This window comes from Camellia sinensis, chromosome 1 (assembly GCF_055761805.1).
Source record: "Camellia sinensis isolate YWXY chromosome 1, ASM5576180v1, whole genome shotgun sequence".
Lineage (NCBI taxonomy): Eukaryota > Viridiplantae > Streptophyta > Magnoliopsida > Ericales > Theaceae > Camellia > Camellia sinensis.
This window is the reverse complement of record NC_138961.1, coordinates 236,331,488-236,347,421: the sequence shown is the minus strand read 5'-3', so window position 1 is coordinate 236,347,421 and position 15,934 is coordinate 236,331,488. Positions and strand designations below refer to the sequence as shown.

Sequence of the window (15,934 nt, the reverse complement as noted above, 5' to 3'; positions counted from 1 at the left end):
TTTCACATGGAGAATGTTCGAGCGGATATTTTGGAAGTCGTTCGGACATAAACAAAAAAATTGTCAAATTGCTCTTAGGTGGACATTCGAGGGGATGTTCAACGATAATAATTTAAATTTGATAAAGAATCAAACTTCTCTCTATTTGATGAAGTATATTTCCTTTCTCTATTTCATATCACTTTGATGTTAGGATTGAAGATCACTTTTTAAGTTTTCTCCATTAAATTTAAATTTAATAAAAAAATTGATTAAATTTTGCGTTCGAAAAAAAAAAAAAAAAAAAGGTCAAAAAACTCTTCCGGAACATAGCATTGGCCTACAGTCTACAGACATATTTTCATCCGTCCGATCCATGAAGCGGGTCCATCGGAAGGCTGGTTTTGCGTCAGGTTTGATACGATAGAGAAAGGATAGCTGTCCTCTTCGCGCCTCGTCCTCGGCGGCGTCCTCGTCTCTCTCTCTCCTCAAGTCTCAACGGCTCAATTCGTGAGGAACACGAACATAGGTAACTCTCTCTCTCTCTCTCTCTCCCGCACAGAAATAGATATAAACCCTACCCTAACTGTACTGGTTTAATTTATCAATGTTGTTTTTATTGTAAAAATTTTGAGTTCATTTATCCGTTGCCATTTTACTCCAATATGTATGTGTATCAGTATATGTATGTATAGTGTGCTATATGCTTTGCGTCCACTGGTAACTGCAATAGATGTACCCATATATTGTGTTAGCTATTATATGTGTATATATAGGCTGTCTATTGATGATAAACCCATAAAAATTTATATTCAAATATGTACTCCTGATGAATGGAACTTATTTAAGTTTAGAAAAATTACTATATGTACTGTAGTTTTTATAAATACCCTTTAATTAGGTTGACACTGAGACTGTAAGTAAAAAAAGCTTTGATAGGAAAAACTCTAATGGACAAACAAACCCATATTTATAGCATAAATTTGAGTAAAATCTGGCAAACTAGTAAATTTGGGGGCCATAAAATAGTCTTGAAAATTTGGGTAAACATTTTAGTCTCCCTTAATTTGACTAAAATATACGAGTGAAGCTCATTTTCATATGGGTTTTGAGTAAAGCAGTGGAGGGGGTTTTGGGGTTTATTACTCAAATTTAAATTTGATATGGGTAAAGTGTAAGGTCTAGAGATTCGCTAATCCATCCTTCATCCGCGTTACATTTACTATAATGGTGCAACAATTTTTTTGTAATTTGAATTGTTTCATTAGACAAGTACACTTTTGGTGGAGTGCATATTTCTAGAAAAATACTTTTTTGTAATTAGTTTTCTGAAAGAAAAAAAAAAAATGCACAGTTTTGTACTTGGATTGATGGAGTGCATATTTCTGCAATAAATTATCAAAATTAAAAACCAAATTTTGTCAAATTGAATTTGAAACTTGTTGACAAATCCAGTGCAGGAATGTGATATAGTGCCAGGAATAACAAAGAAACATGGACGAGGAGCAGTCCAATGAAACTAGAGAACTAGTGGATTCTTATGTGTCTATGGAAGACGAAGGTGATGAATGTGTTGTCGTAGAAGATGTTGAAGCTCACATGGTTTTGGATGATGCAAAGAGTGTAGATTCCTTGAATCTTGAATATTCTAACTATCCGGCTGGTGCAATTGTAGAACCAACATTGGACATGGAGTTTGTGTCTGAGGAGGACTCGAGGAACTTTTACAATGCCTATGCTAAGCAAACGGGGTTTAGTATACGTGTGAACTCATATTACCGTTCAAAGAAAGATAACTCAATAATTTCTCGAGAGTTTTGTTGTTCTAAAGAGGGTTTCCGCAGAGACAAACGCGGGAAAAAGATGGATTCGGGAGAAGATTGTAAGAGGAGGTGTGCCCGGCCAATCACTAGGGACGGTTGCAAGGCACTGATGACTGTAAGGAAACGAGACAATGGAAAGTGGTATGTAGCAAAATTAGAGAAGAATCATAATCACAAGCTTGTCACTCTGGGTATGCGGCATTTTCTTCGATCTCATCAGCAGGAATTCAATCCAAAGAAAAGTTCAATGAACTCGTTCAACCTTCCTGTGTTCAGCACAAGTACTTCCCCAAATGTTCTATCTGAAGATTGTGATAGGTTTGGCACGATTGTATTTGCACCACAAAATCATGTCAATTATGTTGGTAGAGGAAGGCTAAGTACCTTTGGTATAGACGCTCAAAGTCTTCTCGGGTTTTTCAAGATTATGCAAGCAAGTGATTCTGCATTCTATTATGCAATTCAGGTTGACGAAGAAGACAGGCTAAGCAGTGTGTTTTGGGTTGATACAAGGTCAAGGATTGCTTACAACTGTTTTTCTGATGTGGTAGCCTTTGATTCAACTTACAAAGTAAATCAGTATAAAATGCCATTTGCACTGTTTACTGGAGTGAATCATCATAAACAGTCTGTGTTGTTTGGATGTGCATTGCTTGCAGACGAGACAGAATCGACATTCATTTGGCTATTCACAACTTGGCTCGAAGCGATGTCTGGAAGGCAACCAAACTTAATTATAACTGATTATGATTCCGCCATAAGCAAAGCAGTAGAAAGAGTTTTCCCGGAATCAGGCCTTCGGTATTGCAAGTGGCACATCATGAGCAAAATGCCAAAGGAAATGGGACATGCATATAGTGCACTTCCAAAGACATTTCAAGTGGAATTTGATAAATGCATTAATAAAAGTGAGACACCTGAAGAATTTGAATCTTCGTGGGAGTCGCTTCTTGATAGGTACAATCTTAGAGGAAATGAATGGCTTCAATCACTTTACATTGATCGCAAGCTTTGGGTCCCAATATATGTAAGAAACACATTCTTTGCAGGAATGTATGCTACTCAACGAAGTGGAAGTGTGAACTCACTTTTTGATGGATACGTAAATGCAAGAACTACCTTGCAAGATTTTGCAGAGCAATATGAGAAGGCTTTGGATGATCGATATGAAAAGGAAGCAAAGGCTGAGTTTGAAACATTTTACACGAAACCAATCCTAAAGACACCACTACCTATAGAAAAACAGGCGGCGGAAATCTACACAAGGAAAATGTTCACTACATTCCAGGACGAAATTTTTGAATCACTTGTTTTTGTGGTGAAATTAAGTAGAAACAATGGATCAACTTCCACATACGAGGTAGCAAGATTTGATGAGGAACATAAAGTGTTTTCCGTTGATTTTGATCTATTTGAGCAAAAAGTTACTTGTAGTTGCCTGATGTTTGAGTTTGAAGGAATATTATGTAGACACGTGCTTGCAGTATTCAAAGCCACAAGCGTCTTTATGCTTCCACCACACTATATGATGACTCGATGGACAAAAAATGCCAAGGATGAGGCAATGTTGGATGTAATACCCTCTGTTGAGACGCACGGAAATGCTCAAATAGGCAAGAATTCACAATACAATGTTTTATATCAGGAAGCGATTAACTGTGTGGAGGAAGGGATGGCATCAGAGTATAGTTTTAAGGTGGCTTTAAGTGCCTTAAGAGAGGCTAGGATCAAAATTCTTGGTGCAAAGAAAATTGCTGTAAATGCCCTGAAACTTGAAACCACGGTCAGCACATGCTATCAGGATGAGAACAAGCAGCCTGGAAGTCAAGTAGACAGTCCATCAGTTTTAGTAACTCCTCTTGATAGACAACTAAAGCCAGAGAATCTTCTGTAGCAAGTAAAATACCAACATATATAACAGAGCCACCATCGAGCCTAAAATTAGGCTGTGCATGAGATGCAAGTGCCCAGGGCATCATCGCAGTACTTGCTTGTGGTTGAAGGATTCAGGTCCAGCCAAATATTAATGATGGTGAGTTTATATTATTCAAATTCGCATACCTGTCTATCGGCATTATCTGTTAATACCTATTCATAGCCAATTTTCTTTTGTAGGACCTTCAAAGATTCAAAATAAAAAACTTTGCCTACTCAGCAAGTCCATGTGTGGCAGAAGACGGCATTTCTAACTGACGGGTCCCTCTAATTTTGATGCATGTTGACCATTTTACCATCTTTGTTTTCATATATTTTTATGAAGGTAAAAAGGTTCTTTGTGATACGAGTTTAACGGTGGTGGTCTTAAGTTTAGTATCGCTGTTGAGAGTTGTTTCTTTGAAGGGATTTGACATTTCCAATGTTAAATTAGTACTTTTATATTAAATAGAAGAAAGATTAATAGTGTGGTCTGTATGCTTCCAAGCTTGAATTTTTGAAGTTTTGTTTCTTTCTAGGATGTTTCAGCTATTGGATGTTTTATATTAGGAATAGATGATTTTGACACGAATGATCCTTAACCTCCACCACCTTGAACCACCACCACCCACCCTCAATGCCATATACCCCCTTCTCTGCCATACAATCAACCCCAACACATGGAGCCTCCGTTTGTTTTGGGAGATAGAGGTGAAATTGGGATTGAGATTGGGATTGAAATGGATGTGGGACCACTATATGTTATATTTGTTTTGGGAGATAGAGAAGGGATTCACCCATGAGATTAGGATGGGCCTTGCTGTTGGGATTGAGATGGAGGAGGCAGAGGTGGTATTATGAAATTAGTCCCATGGCCCCGTTTGTTTGGAGAGTTAGAGGAGGGATTGAGATTGGTAGTGAGGTGAGACTCACTAATATTGTGTTTGTTTTGAGAGATGGGGAGGAGATTGATAGTGAGCTCCGGATTCGGATGGGCCTTCCCAAGGGGATTCGAATGGGCCTCCAAGACTTGGTATTAGAAAAATAGTCCGCCGGACTAGAAATTTTTTTTTTTCATTTTATTTTTATTTTATTTTTTACATGTTAGGCATTTTTTTTTAACATTAATGTTTAATTTCTTTGTATTTTTTGTTAAATAAAAATCATTATTTTATTCTTTTTATTTTATTCTGGAAATTTTTTATTTATTTTAAATTTTTTACATATTGGGCATTTTTTTTAAAACATTAATGTTGAATGTCTTTGTATTTTTTTTATTTGTTTTATTGTTTTATATTTTTTTTTATATAAAAATAATTTAACAATCCTTATAGTAACAACTATTATCAAAACAAACACAATTTTAAACCTGTGTTTGGCAAGTGGGTTTGCAGGTTTTTTTTGCTATTTTAGCCACAAAAAACAAAATAGGCTATTTTAGCCATAACAAACAAAATATCACATTCAACCCATAATCATTACATTCTTCTCTCACAAAAAAACTCATAAAAGTCAAAAAGTCAAAAAGTCCTTCCCAAACCAAGTTTTTAAGCCCAGGCTAAAATAGCTAAAAAAATCAAATAGCCAAAAAGTCAACCCACTTCCTAAACGGAGGCTTAATCCTATCACTATCAATCCCTTCACTATTAATCTCATCACTATGAATTTCCTCCATTCTATGTCTGAAAACAAAATGGGATTAGGTTTTTATTTTAGTTTTTTTATTATATGTTGGGCATTTTTTTTAACATTAATGTTTAACCTTTTTGTATTTTTTGTTAGGTAAAAATCATAATTTTATTTGGTTTAATATTTTATATTTTTTTTATAGGATAATAATTTAATAATTCTCACACTAACAATTACCATTAAAACAAGTACAATTTTACTTAATTCTCTCACTATCAATGTCCTCATTAACAATCTTTTTACTATTTATTCCTTCATTATCAATCTCTTCCATTCTACCACTGAAAACAAACTGGGCCAAAAGTTGACCTTCTTCACCCCTTGCAACCCACTTCCATCTCACAACCCATTGCCACCTCCTCCACCACTGAACCAAAGCAACTGCCAGTGACTCAAATTACCGCACCACCACAAATATAGTCTTTGGATTTATTTTTTTATTTTTTTCATGTAATCAAATTTGGAGAGAGAGAGAGAGAGAGAGAGAGAGAGAGGAGGGAAGGGAACTGATTAATCTTTAAACTAGAGTATAGTATCTTTCAAGACCAATGGTTGGTAGACATGATCTCTTACTAGGCGAGATGCCTGAATTTGAGCCTTAACAATTTTTTGGTATTATCAATAACAAAAAATTAATGAAGAGATAATCTGATATAGGAAATCAAAGCACATGGGCAATGTAATTTACATTTTTTATTTCTTTCAAAAAATAAGTTATATATATATATATATATATAGATATATTTACACAAAGGAATTTAAAACCCAAACAAAGGTCTGTATTATTTGTTGCTCAATAAATGCATTCACACCATGCAAGTGCAAGAAAGTGCAAGCTTTTAGGTGAGTAGTAGGTATTTAACTCACCTTTTTAACAAGTAATGAGTTTAATTCTTGTAATTGCCTTTTTTTGGATTTGGAAGTTTTTATTTAATTATAAAAATGATTTATCAACTTTATTATTGAAATACTTGGATTATCTCTTAATTGGTTGGATGGTCCAATTAGAGTGGAATCTTGTGTTGAAATACACAACTCATTTGACATATTTTAAATCAGATCATTCATGAATAAACTATAGAGAAATCTCACCGTTAAAAGAAATGATTTATTTACTCTTTTACTTTTGCTAATGGTAAAATTATTAAATAATATTTAATGTATTAATTAGTATATTAATTAGTGTACTAACTGATGCAACATAATTTTAAAGGTTTTAAACATTTATAATTTGTATAATGGGTGAGTCATAATTTTAAAATAATAATGTCATAACATATGTTAGTATACTAATTGGTGTAGCAATTGCTACATGTACATGCATACAAAATGTATTAATTCATGTTTTATAATGAAAAAAATTAATATATATATATATATATATATATATATAAACACATTTGGCTACAAAAGGAGAATACATTTTTCATAAATAGTAGGGCGACCATGTATGCATATTCAACAGTCGAGTGGTCTATCTTTGCTTCCATGCAAAGCTTCCTCCTAAAAGATAGCCGAAAGTCATAAACCTATCAACGAGAGAGACAGAGAGATAGAAAATAGGAGACCTGACCTGTTTGGAAAGCTGGTTTAGAGAGAGAAAACACAATTTACAGCCGTCAAACAACCAATCTCTTCAGTGAAGAGAGTCCATTTTCGGTAGGGTTTTTGGGCACCAGACCTTCTAAATCTTGGGTTTTCTGATCTGGGTCTTCATTCATTCCCTTGTTTCCCTGCCATTTATATGCTTTCCTTCGAATGTGATACAGAGATCCATAATTTTCCGGAAAATTTAGGTTTTGTTTTGGTCTTCCGATCTGGGTTTCTTGTTTTTGCCTCATTGTATTTTTGCTTTCTTGATCAATTGATGGAGGAAGAAGATCAAGGACAGAAGAAGTTTGTATGCAAGGTTTGTAGCAAGAGTTTCTTCAGTGGGAGGTCCTTGGGAGGCCATATGAGGTGTCATTTAGCCACAAATTCAGCTAAAAAACATGAAGATCATCACAATGGTACTACTACCACCATGGATTTGGAAGGTGGTGATGATGATTGTTACGGGCTTAGAGAGAACCCTAAGAAATCTTGGAGGGTTTCAGATGAAAAACAGAGTATTACTGCAATTCAAGAAAACCATTGCAAACAATGTGGCAAAGAGTTTCCCTCAGTGAGAGCTCTGTCTGGTCACATGAGATGTCACTCAATTAAATCAAGAATTGAAAATGTTTGCAAACAATGTGGCAAAGGTTTCTCTTCGATGAAAGCTCTGTTTGGTCATATGAGACATCACTCCAAAAGATCAAGGGTCGAGAGCCAATCAGACCATCAATCAACCTTGAGGTACAAGATTAATGGGAATCTTCATTTGCCTAATTTGAATGCATCTTGTTCATATGTTTCTGAGATTGATGAAGTAGAAGAGGCTGCTATGTGTTTGATGATGTTGTCTCGGGATGTGAGAAACCGGGTTGAGTTTGATTCGGTCATGGAGGCCTCCGAGAATTTCGCTGTACCGTTTGAAGCTAAAGCATTGCATCAAAGTAAGGATGATGATGACACTCGGAAGATCAAGAAACCGAGAAAGAAATTGGATTCTTGTTTATCATGTTCTGGGAATTCTTTGTTTGAAAAGAATGAATCTGAATTTGGTGATTTGGATTCTGGGTTTATGAGCAAAAATGAAAAGAACTTTGAATTGGGACTTTCCATTGAAGGGTTTCACAAGGGCGATGAATCAAAGAATACTGAAGCAAATTCCAAGATTGAATGCTGCAATGAGAATTCAGTTGAGCAAATCCAAACCTTGAAGAACAAGGACTACGATTGCCCAATCTGCTTCAAGGTTTTTCCATCAGGCCAAGCAATGGGAGGTCACAAAAGGGCTCACTACATTGGAATACTCTCTGAAAACAAAAACAAAGAGAGTGTGTTAGCAAAGCAAGAGTTTCCTAATATTCAAAATGTGTTTGATCTTAACCTCCAAGTTACTCTTGAAAATGAGATCAACGATGATGATGGTGTTGCATTCAAGCCATGGTGGGTTGGAAGTGATCACGAGCCCGAGCCGCTGGTGATCTCGAATTGAGCAAACTGATTCCCTCCTTGGTTACCATGAAATTTTGGGGTGTACAGACAACTAGTTGGAGGATATTACAGGTTTTAGGATGATTGTTGAGCTACAAACGTGGAACCCAAACACATAAATGAATAGTGAATACATATGAATAGATAAATTTTTTCTGAATTTGTTGGTGGAGTCCACTTTAGAAAAATCTTGTCTATTCATATAATAGAATGTGTCCGGAGTATTTGTAGGCTTATTCATAAGATGACCTACTTAGACGTAAATTTTCTTTCCCTTTTGTGCTCGTACCTTGTAAGTAGCAACTACTCCCATTCCATCTTGTGTGTGTGTTTCCCCCCCCCCCCCCCCCCCCCCTCCTCCTCTTCCATTTTCATGTGTACTTTTGTTCTTTCTGAATTTCTGATCTCATAATTGAAATTGAAATGAACTTGTGTTCCCTCATTGTGTTGTATGTTTATTATTGGGTTCTGAAAGTTTCATTCCAAACCTTGAAGAAGATTAGAGAATGTTATTATTATGAACAGCACCCCCCCCCCCCCCCCCCCCTCTTCCATTTTCATGTCTACTTTTGTTCTTTCTGATCTCATAATTGAAATTGAAATGAACTTGTGTTCCCGCATTGTGTTGTTGTATGTTTATTATTGGGTTCTGAAAGTTTCATTCCAAACCTTGAAGAAGATTAGAGCATGTTATTATTATGAACAGCCTTTTCAAGATTAAGAGGTAAATGAGGAATTTGATTACTCTGCGGTTTGGAAGTAGCGTAGGAAGATGATTTTATGTAATTGGTACGGGATTTTCTATCCATAGATCACTCTATTCTTCCGGTGGGCCAAGATCCCAATGTGTGCCTAATGTGAAACCACACGTAATTCTTTGGCCTTGTTTGAAAAGTTGACTATTTTAGTAAGCTATTTTAATTTTTGACTATTTTAATAGGTTAAAACTTTTGTATTTAGAAAGATGGTTGGATTTTTTGTAATTGGATGTGACGTTAATAAGAGAAAAAGTGAAATATTATGAGTTTGACATGACATTTTGTCTTATTGGCTATTTTAGCCTATTTTATCTTTTTGTGAATTTTAATCTAAAAAATCAAATTTTAGCATTTGCCAAACAAGGCCTTTGTCGTTTTCTTTTGGCAGGCCATAATGTGAGTGGTACTATTCCAAATTCATTTTGACATCGGATTCTTTAAAATACAAATAAAAATAAAATAAAATAAAATTCTTCTGTTAAATTTAGGAAAAACTGTCATCTTCCATCTCATGGAGACTTGGACATGATGTGGTCAAGGTTAGGTAAGTAGTTTGTGCATTCTCACCAAGACCAAATGCCATCATGAAGGAAAAAAATAGAGTAAAAACCAAACTCATAGACCCCAAAGATAAAATGGAGTATCTAATACTGTATTATTGTTAACAGGACCAACTCTTACGAACAAAGTGAAACAAATGGTTTCCAAAATGTCACAATTTTATAGCAAAAATAAAATGAAGTACAAATTGAGTTCTATTATTAATGTAAGGCACAAAAAACACATAGCCTACTGCTTAGATAAACGGTAATACCAATAAATCTCAAACAGGGGAGGGGAAAGGGTAAAGGATCAGACCGCGTCTTAACTATAATTCTTTGATTCAACACAAGCCAATTGAACAGAGCATATCTTCTTTAAGCCACGGCAGGCATGTCCTTGAGCCAAGCATCCAGAGGCTTACCAATTGAGTACACAATGAACCCAATATCCCTCAGTTTATCTGCATTCACAACGTTCCTACCATCAAAGACGAAAGCTGGCTTCTGCATGTTGTCATATATCCTTTGGTAATCCAGATTCTTGAACTCATCCCACTCGGTGAGAATGCAAATACCATGAGCGTCTTTTGTTGCCTCGTATGCGTCCCAAACCACACTGACTTGCTTCACAGTTGTAGGACTCATTGGCTGGAGGTGGAGAGGATGGTCCCAGTCAAACTTGTTCATTGTAAGATCTCTCTGGATTTGGTCCTCCGTGACCTGTGGGTCATAGATGCTCAACCTGGCCTTGTCCCCCAATAGCCCCTTGCACACATCAATAGCAGGGGTCTCTCGGGTGTCACCTGTATCCTTCTTGAAGGCAAACCCCAAAATGGCAACCTTTTTGTTTGAAACTGTGTTAAACATGGAGGAAACAACACGGTTCACAAAGCGACTCTTCTGATAATCATTGATCTTGATGACTTGTTTCCAGTATTCAGCTACATCCGGAAGGCCATTGCACTCGCAAATGTAAACCAAGTTCAAGATATCCTTTTGGAAGCAAGAGCCACCAAAACCAACACTAGCATTCAGGAACTTGGGCCCAATCCTAGAGTCGGTACCCACAGCATAAGACACCTGTGTCACATCGGCTCCGGTAGCCTCACACAGTGCTGACATGGCATTAACAGATGAGATTCTCTGGGCCAAGAAAGCATTGGCAGCAAGCTTAGAGAGCTCTGCAGACCATAGATTGGTGCATATGATGCGGTCTTCAGGGACCCAGTGAGCGTAGACATCCTTCAGTGCCTTGATTGCCTTCTGGCCATCTGGGGTATCCCTGCCTCCAATGAGGACCCGGTCAGGACGGAAGAGATCTTGGATTGCAGTACCCTCTGCAAGGAACTCTGGGTTTGAGAGAATTTGGAAGTTAATTCCCTTGCTGTTGTGGGTCAGAATTTTCTCTATTGCCTCAGCTGTTTTGACGGGGACTGTTGATTTCTCGACCACTATTTTATCAGATTTTGACACATCAGCAATCATACGGGCTGCACTCTCCCAGTATGTCAGATCTGCAGCTTTGCCTGCTCCAAGACCCCTAGTCTTGGTCGGCGTATTGACAGAAACAAAGACTATATCAGCTTCGCATACATGTTTCTCCACATCAGTACTGAAGAAAAGGTTCTTGCCTCGACACTGCTTCACCACATCATCAAGACCTGGCTCGTAGATGGGGAGCTGGTCACTGTTCCAGGCTGTAATACGAGGAATAGAAATATCAACAACGGCCACTTCAACGGAAGGGCACTTGAGGGCTATCACGGCCATGGTAGGGCCACCAACATACCCAGCTCCAATGCAGCAAATCTTCACCATTTTCCTTCTCTATCTAGAACCTGGACAAAGAAAATTGGATATATAAAATACACAAACACAAATATTTTCGAGACCCCAAGTATTGTGCACAAACTTAGAGCTAGACTCAAGATGCAATGACCGATTTGTAACATTGGGGGGGGGGGGGGGGGGGGGGGGGGGGAATCTAAGTTTAATCATTAGTAAAAATAAAATATTTCATTGTCCCTTATTTTCTCTTTTTTTGCATATTTGTCTATATTTTATTGCAGGAAACAATTAACTGAATCTTAGTAAATAATCATTCTATCATCCATCACTGCAAAACTAATTGCAACAAAAAAACATCGTAAGCATATTTTTCTGAAGCCTTTCCACATATCTACAATCCTGATGTAAACAATCGTGAAAAATTATTAACTAAATTTGCAAATATTTTAACAGAGTATCACAACACTTTTATCAGTATATGTATACCCCATGAAGCTAGATCCCACTTCACATAAAGAAAACTTGAGTCTCTTAGTAGAGATCTAATCTAATACTAATAAGTTCCTAGTTATCGAATCAGATCAACTACAGAAAAATAGAGGAGGCAGTAATTATGCAGACACTAATGATTGGCTTCATTTTCGAGTTCTAGCATCAGATCAATAGCAATTTAGAGTAAATAATAGGAAGAAAAAAAAATTGTTCTAACAGAGAAGAATTTTCCACTACTCGTGAACCAATAATTATCACAGCTTCGATCAGATCTAACAAGACAACACCTGATTCATGGTTCTGTTGCAAGTAATAAAAACTAAAAACACGCTAAATGAGCTAAAAATCTTGAGAAACGCTACAGATTTTACAGATCAAGTACAGAATTGCAGAAATGTCAACAGATCTGGAGATCCAAAACAAAAAACGAACAAAACTATAAAAGATCCATAGTTCCTAATCAAAAAACAACAAATCAAAACACTATACGGTTAAATCAGAACCACAAAAAGTCAGTCAATTCTCAAAGAATTGAAAGCCAACCTTCAAATCAAATCCAAAACACACATAATGAAAGATTGAAAATGAGATGAAAACTTACCTCCTCACGCGGAAGATCAATAGAGAGAAAGTAGAACGAGAATCTAGGGAGAGGAAGTGTGCTAAAGAGGTTGGGGGTGCTGCAAGAGTCGGAGACAGACAAACCGATATCAAAACAAGGAGGGCGGGCACCTCTTTATATACCGTTGCGAGTTACACTAGGCTGTGTTTGGGAATTTTTTTTTTTTTTTTTCTACTAAAATACAAATGGGTTATAAAACTAAAAAAACAAATTCAAACAAAATATCACATTAAACTTTTATAATTATTTTACTTTTTTTTTTTCACAAACATCACATCCAATCATAAAAAAATCTAATCATCTTCTTAAACACAAAAAAATTTCTTCAATAATATCCTACAACTAAAAAAACTTACAAAAAAAACCCATTTCACAAACACCTACTATGTTTGGATTGACTGATTTGAAGATAAAAGAAAAAAAATTGAGGGATATATATATTATTTAGATAATTTAAGTAGAGAGAAACTCATTTTTTTTATAATTCTCATTTTTAATTTTTTTAAAAGTGGAGGGACTGGGAGAGAAAAAAATCAAAAAATTCTTATATTTTCAAAATATCAATTTTGTTCATATAAAAGTAAAAGAAATAAAATGATTAATAAAATATAAAATGTTATTTTGATAATATAACATAAAATAATTTATTTTCTTTTTTTCTTATGAAATCTAATTAAACAAAAAGGAGAGAAATCACAATCATTTATTTTATTTTATTTTATTTTTAACATATCCAAACAAGAAATACAGAAATCACAATCATTTTATTTCTTTTCTTTTCTCTTATAACTTAAATAATCATTTCATTTCATTTCTCTCATAAGTTTTCAAACATAGTGTTATTGAATCATAAGAAAAATTTTGCTATACACAGCTCTTAAAAAAAAGTATATTAAGTTATATCATTTTTTTAATTATAATTAATTTTTTTTAAACTACGACGATATTTTGAATATAATTTATAAAATTTTTGATTCTGTCTTATGTAATATTTAATTATAATTTAAAAAATATAAAATTATTAAAGTATAATACACACATTTAACGGTGTGCAGAGTAATCATTCCCTCATGTTTTACCATTGATGTTGAATGGCCAACTCTCTACCAACACACGTTTGGCGAGAAGGACAACTAGAGGGGTAAAATTGTGAAAAACAAGTAAATAACTTGTTCAGTTTGGATTTTTAGGATTTATTTTTTAAAAAAATTAAATTTCTTTATTTTTTGTATTTTTATATTTTTATTGAATTTTTTAAATTATTTAAGTAATTTTTAAATTTTTAAATACACCTAATATAAATATACTTAAAATATATAATATTTATAAAAAAATATTAGAAAATTAAATATAAAAAATATAATAAAAATATAAGAATTCAATACATTTTTTATATTCTTGTGTGCTTATTAATTTTTTAAAATATTTTATTTTTAAATACATCTAAATGAAGTACATTTAAAAAGTAAAGAAATTATTAAAATTTAAAAAATATTTACTATAAATTTTAAAAAAATATATAAAAAATAAAAATTTTAATTTAAAAAAAATTAAATTCAAAAAATTGAAACTAAAAGCATTAAAAGAACGAATACTCGTACGTTAGATGCGCTTAAGGTATAAAAGTCTACGCGGTTTCACGTTTGGCGCACCACTGTCACGCAAGCACGATCTCGCGCCTTCCTCGGCGGCGCCCAAACGTCTGGGATGGGCGCACTCGTCCATTGGATTGATGAGCCCTTTGCTTGGATTGTTGATTTGATTGTGGTCCACCCCCATGGTTTTGTTCCATGTCAAACCTTGACTTGTTACGGGAAATTATTCACTAGTAGGGAGTCGTACTGTTTACGTGGCGCCTTAAATTAAATTGAGAAACTTAGGCTAAGTTTGGGAAGTCCCAAATAAGTCAAAAAGTCAAAAAGTTACTCAAAAAGTTAAAAAGTTAACACTATTCACCAAAAGTCAACAATTACGGCTGCACAACTCCCAATTCAAATTTTCCTCTACAAACCAATTTTTACAATTTTTACAATTTTTTATTACACATTTTTCCATAAAAAGTCAAAAAGTTAACCCAAACATCCATATTTTCAATCTCAATTTTTTAGTCCAAAAAGACAAAAAGTACACTTATTTAGTCTTCCCAAACTTGGCCTTACTATAAAGTCTCATATATAAAGTTTAAATCTATCTAATTTCAAAACAAAATATTGGTACCAATTATTTTTATATATTTTTAATTATTATTAAAAAATCTTATTTTTTTTATAAAAAAAATTTAAAGACACTCTTATATCCAATTACCGTCAGACTTTAGTCAGACGGTCATCGGAGATTCGCCGAGAAGTTGCCGGAATCAGAAATTCGCCGGAGTATCACCAGAATGTTCTGAACGTCACCGGAAGTTGTTGAAATGTCTGAAATATTCACTGGACGTTAGGAATCTCGCGGAGACTCACTGAAATGTCTAGAATATTATCGGAAAAAAAAGAAAAATAAATTGAGAAATTAAAGTGAAAAAAACATAGTAAAGTGTGTTAAATATTGATAAACTAATTAAAAGAAGAAGGGGAAAAAAAAAACTTAAGAATAACAAGCAGAAACAATGAAAAAAAACATATGCTATTTTCAATTTTTATAAGGTTTAGTAAATAATTTCTAATATTGATCAAACTAAAAAGCAAACTTTGAAACTTTATAGTTTCAAAGTATAATTTTATTAAGTATTTATCCTTATTAATCAAACAGAAAACATGTTATGAAATTACAAAATTTTATAATTCCAAAAAAAGTTATAAAACTGTAAAATTTTACAGTTCTAAAAAATGATTCAATTCAACCCCAAAAAAACTGAAACTATAAAATTTTACAGTTTTCACCATCTGTAATTAAAAACTTGAAAACAACTTGTTCATAATTTCAATTTTTTCTCTATTATTTCTCTATTATAACAGGAAGTGTATAGTATAAAAAAAGCATTAAAACTGAGAGATTGAAAGAAAGAAACAGATATAGATAAATGCTTATACTCTGACAACTATTTTTTAATTTAGATCTACATTAGATTTCAGTAGATCTACTCATCTTCTTTGTCGGGAACTCGTCTCTTTCGCTATCGATGAGCATAAAACCAGGAGTTGGTGCTCGGTGGTTGCCCGTGAATCCCAATCAATAGTGGTTGTCGGTCGCTGGTGACTGTAGATTAAAAAGAAAAAGAAGAAAGGTGTGGGCGTGGTCGTAGTCGTC

General features: G+C 34.4%; 3 protein-coding genes across 4 annotated transcripts; 2 read left to right on the top strand and 1 right to left on the bottom strand.

The window, feature by feature from the left end:
- The first annotated feature begins 303 nt into the window (after nt 1–303).
- Nucleotides 304–4,214, top strand: LOC114275235 (protein FAR1-RELATED SEQUENCE 5). 2 transcript variants are annotated; one of them, XM_028217240.2, is made up of 3 exons: nt 304–508; nt 1,435–3,834; nt 3,918–4,214. In XM_028217240.2, the coding sequence occupies exon 2, from the start codon at nt 1,474–1,476 to the stop codon at nt 3,694–3,696; it is 2,223 nt and encodes a 740-aa protein (XP_028073041.2). In that variant the 5' UTR covers nt 304–508; nt 1,435–1,473; the 3' UTR covers nt 3,697–3,834; nt 3,918–4,214. The 2 variants fall into 2 exon arrangements, with proteins under 2 accessions (XP_028073041.2, XP_028073042.2); XM_028217241.2 differs by having other exon boundaries at nt 375–508; nt 1,440–3,834.
- Nucleotides 4,215–6,849: 2,635 nt separating this feature from the next.
- LOC114275251 (zinc finger protein ZAT9-like) lies at nt 6,850–8,825 on the top strand. Its single transcript, XM_028217259.2, has one exon. The coding sequence runs from the start codon at nt 7,150–7,152 to the stop codon at nt 8,485–8,487; it is 1,338 nt and encodes a 445-aa protein (XP_028073060.2). The 5' UTR covers nt 6,850–7,149; the 3' UTR covers nt 8,488–8,825.
- A 1,120-nt stretch (nt 8,826–9,945) lies between these two features.
- On the bottom strand, nt 9,946–12,895 carry LOC114275234 (UDP-glucose 6-dehydrogenase 3). The gene is made up of 2 exons (XM_028217239.2): nt 12,668–12,895; nt 9,946–11,624 (listed from the first exon to the last, which is right to left on the bottom strand). Exon 2 carries the CDS (start codon nt 11,602–11,604, stop codon nt 10,162–10,164), a length of 1,443 nt encoding a protein of 480 aa, XP_028073040.1. The 5' UTR covers nt 11,605–11,624; nt 12,668–12,895; the 3' UTR covers nt 9,946–10,161.
- Nucleotides 12,896–15,934: the final 3,039 nt, after the last annotated feature.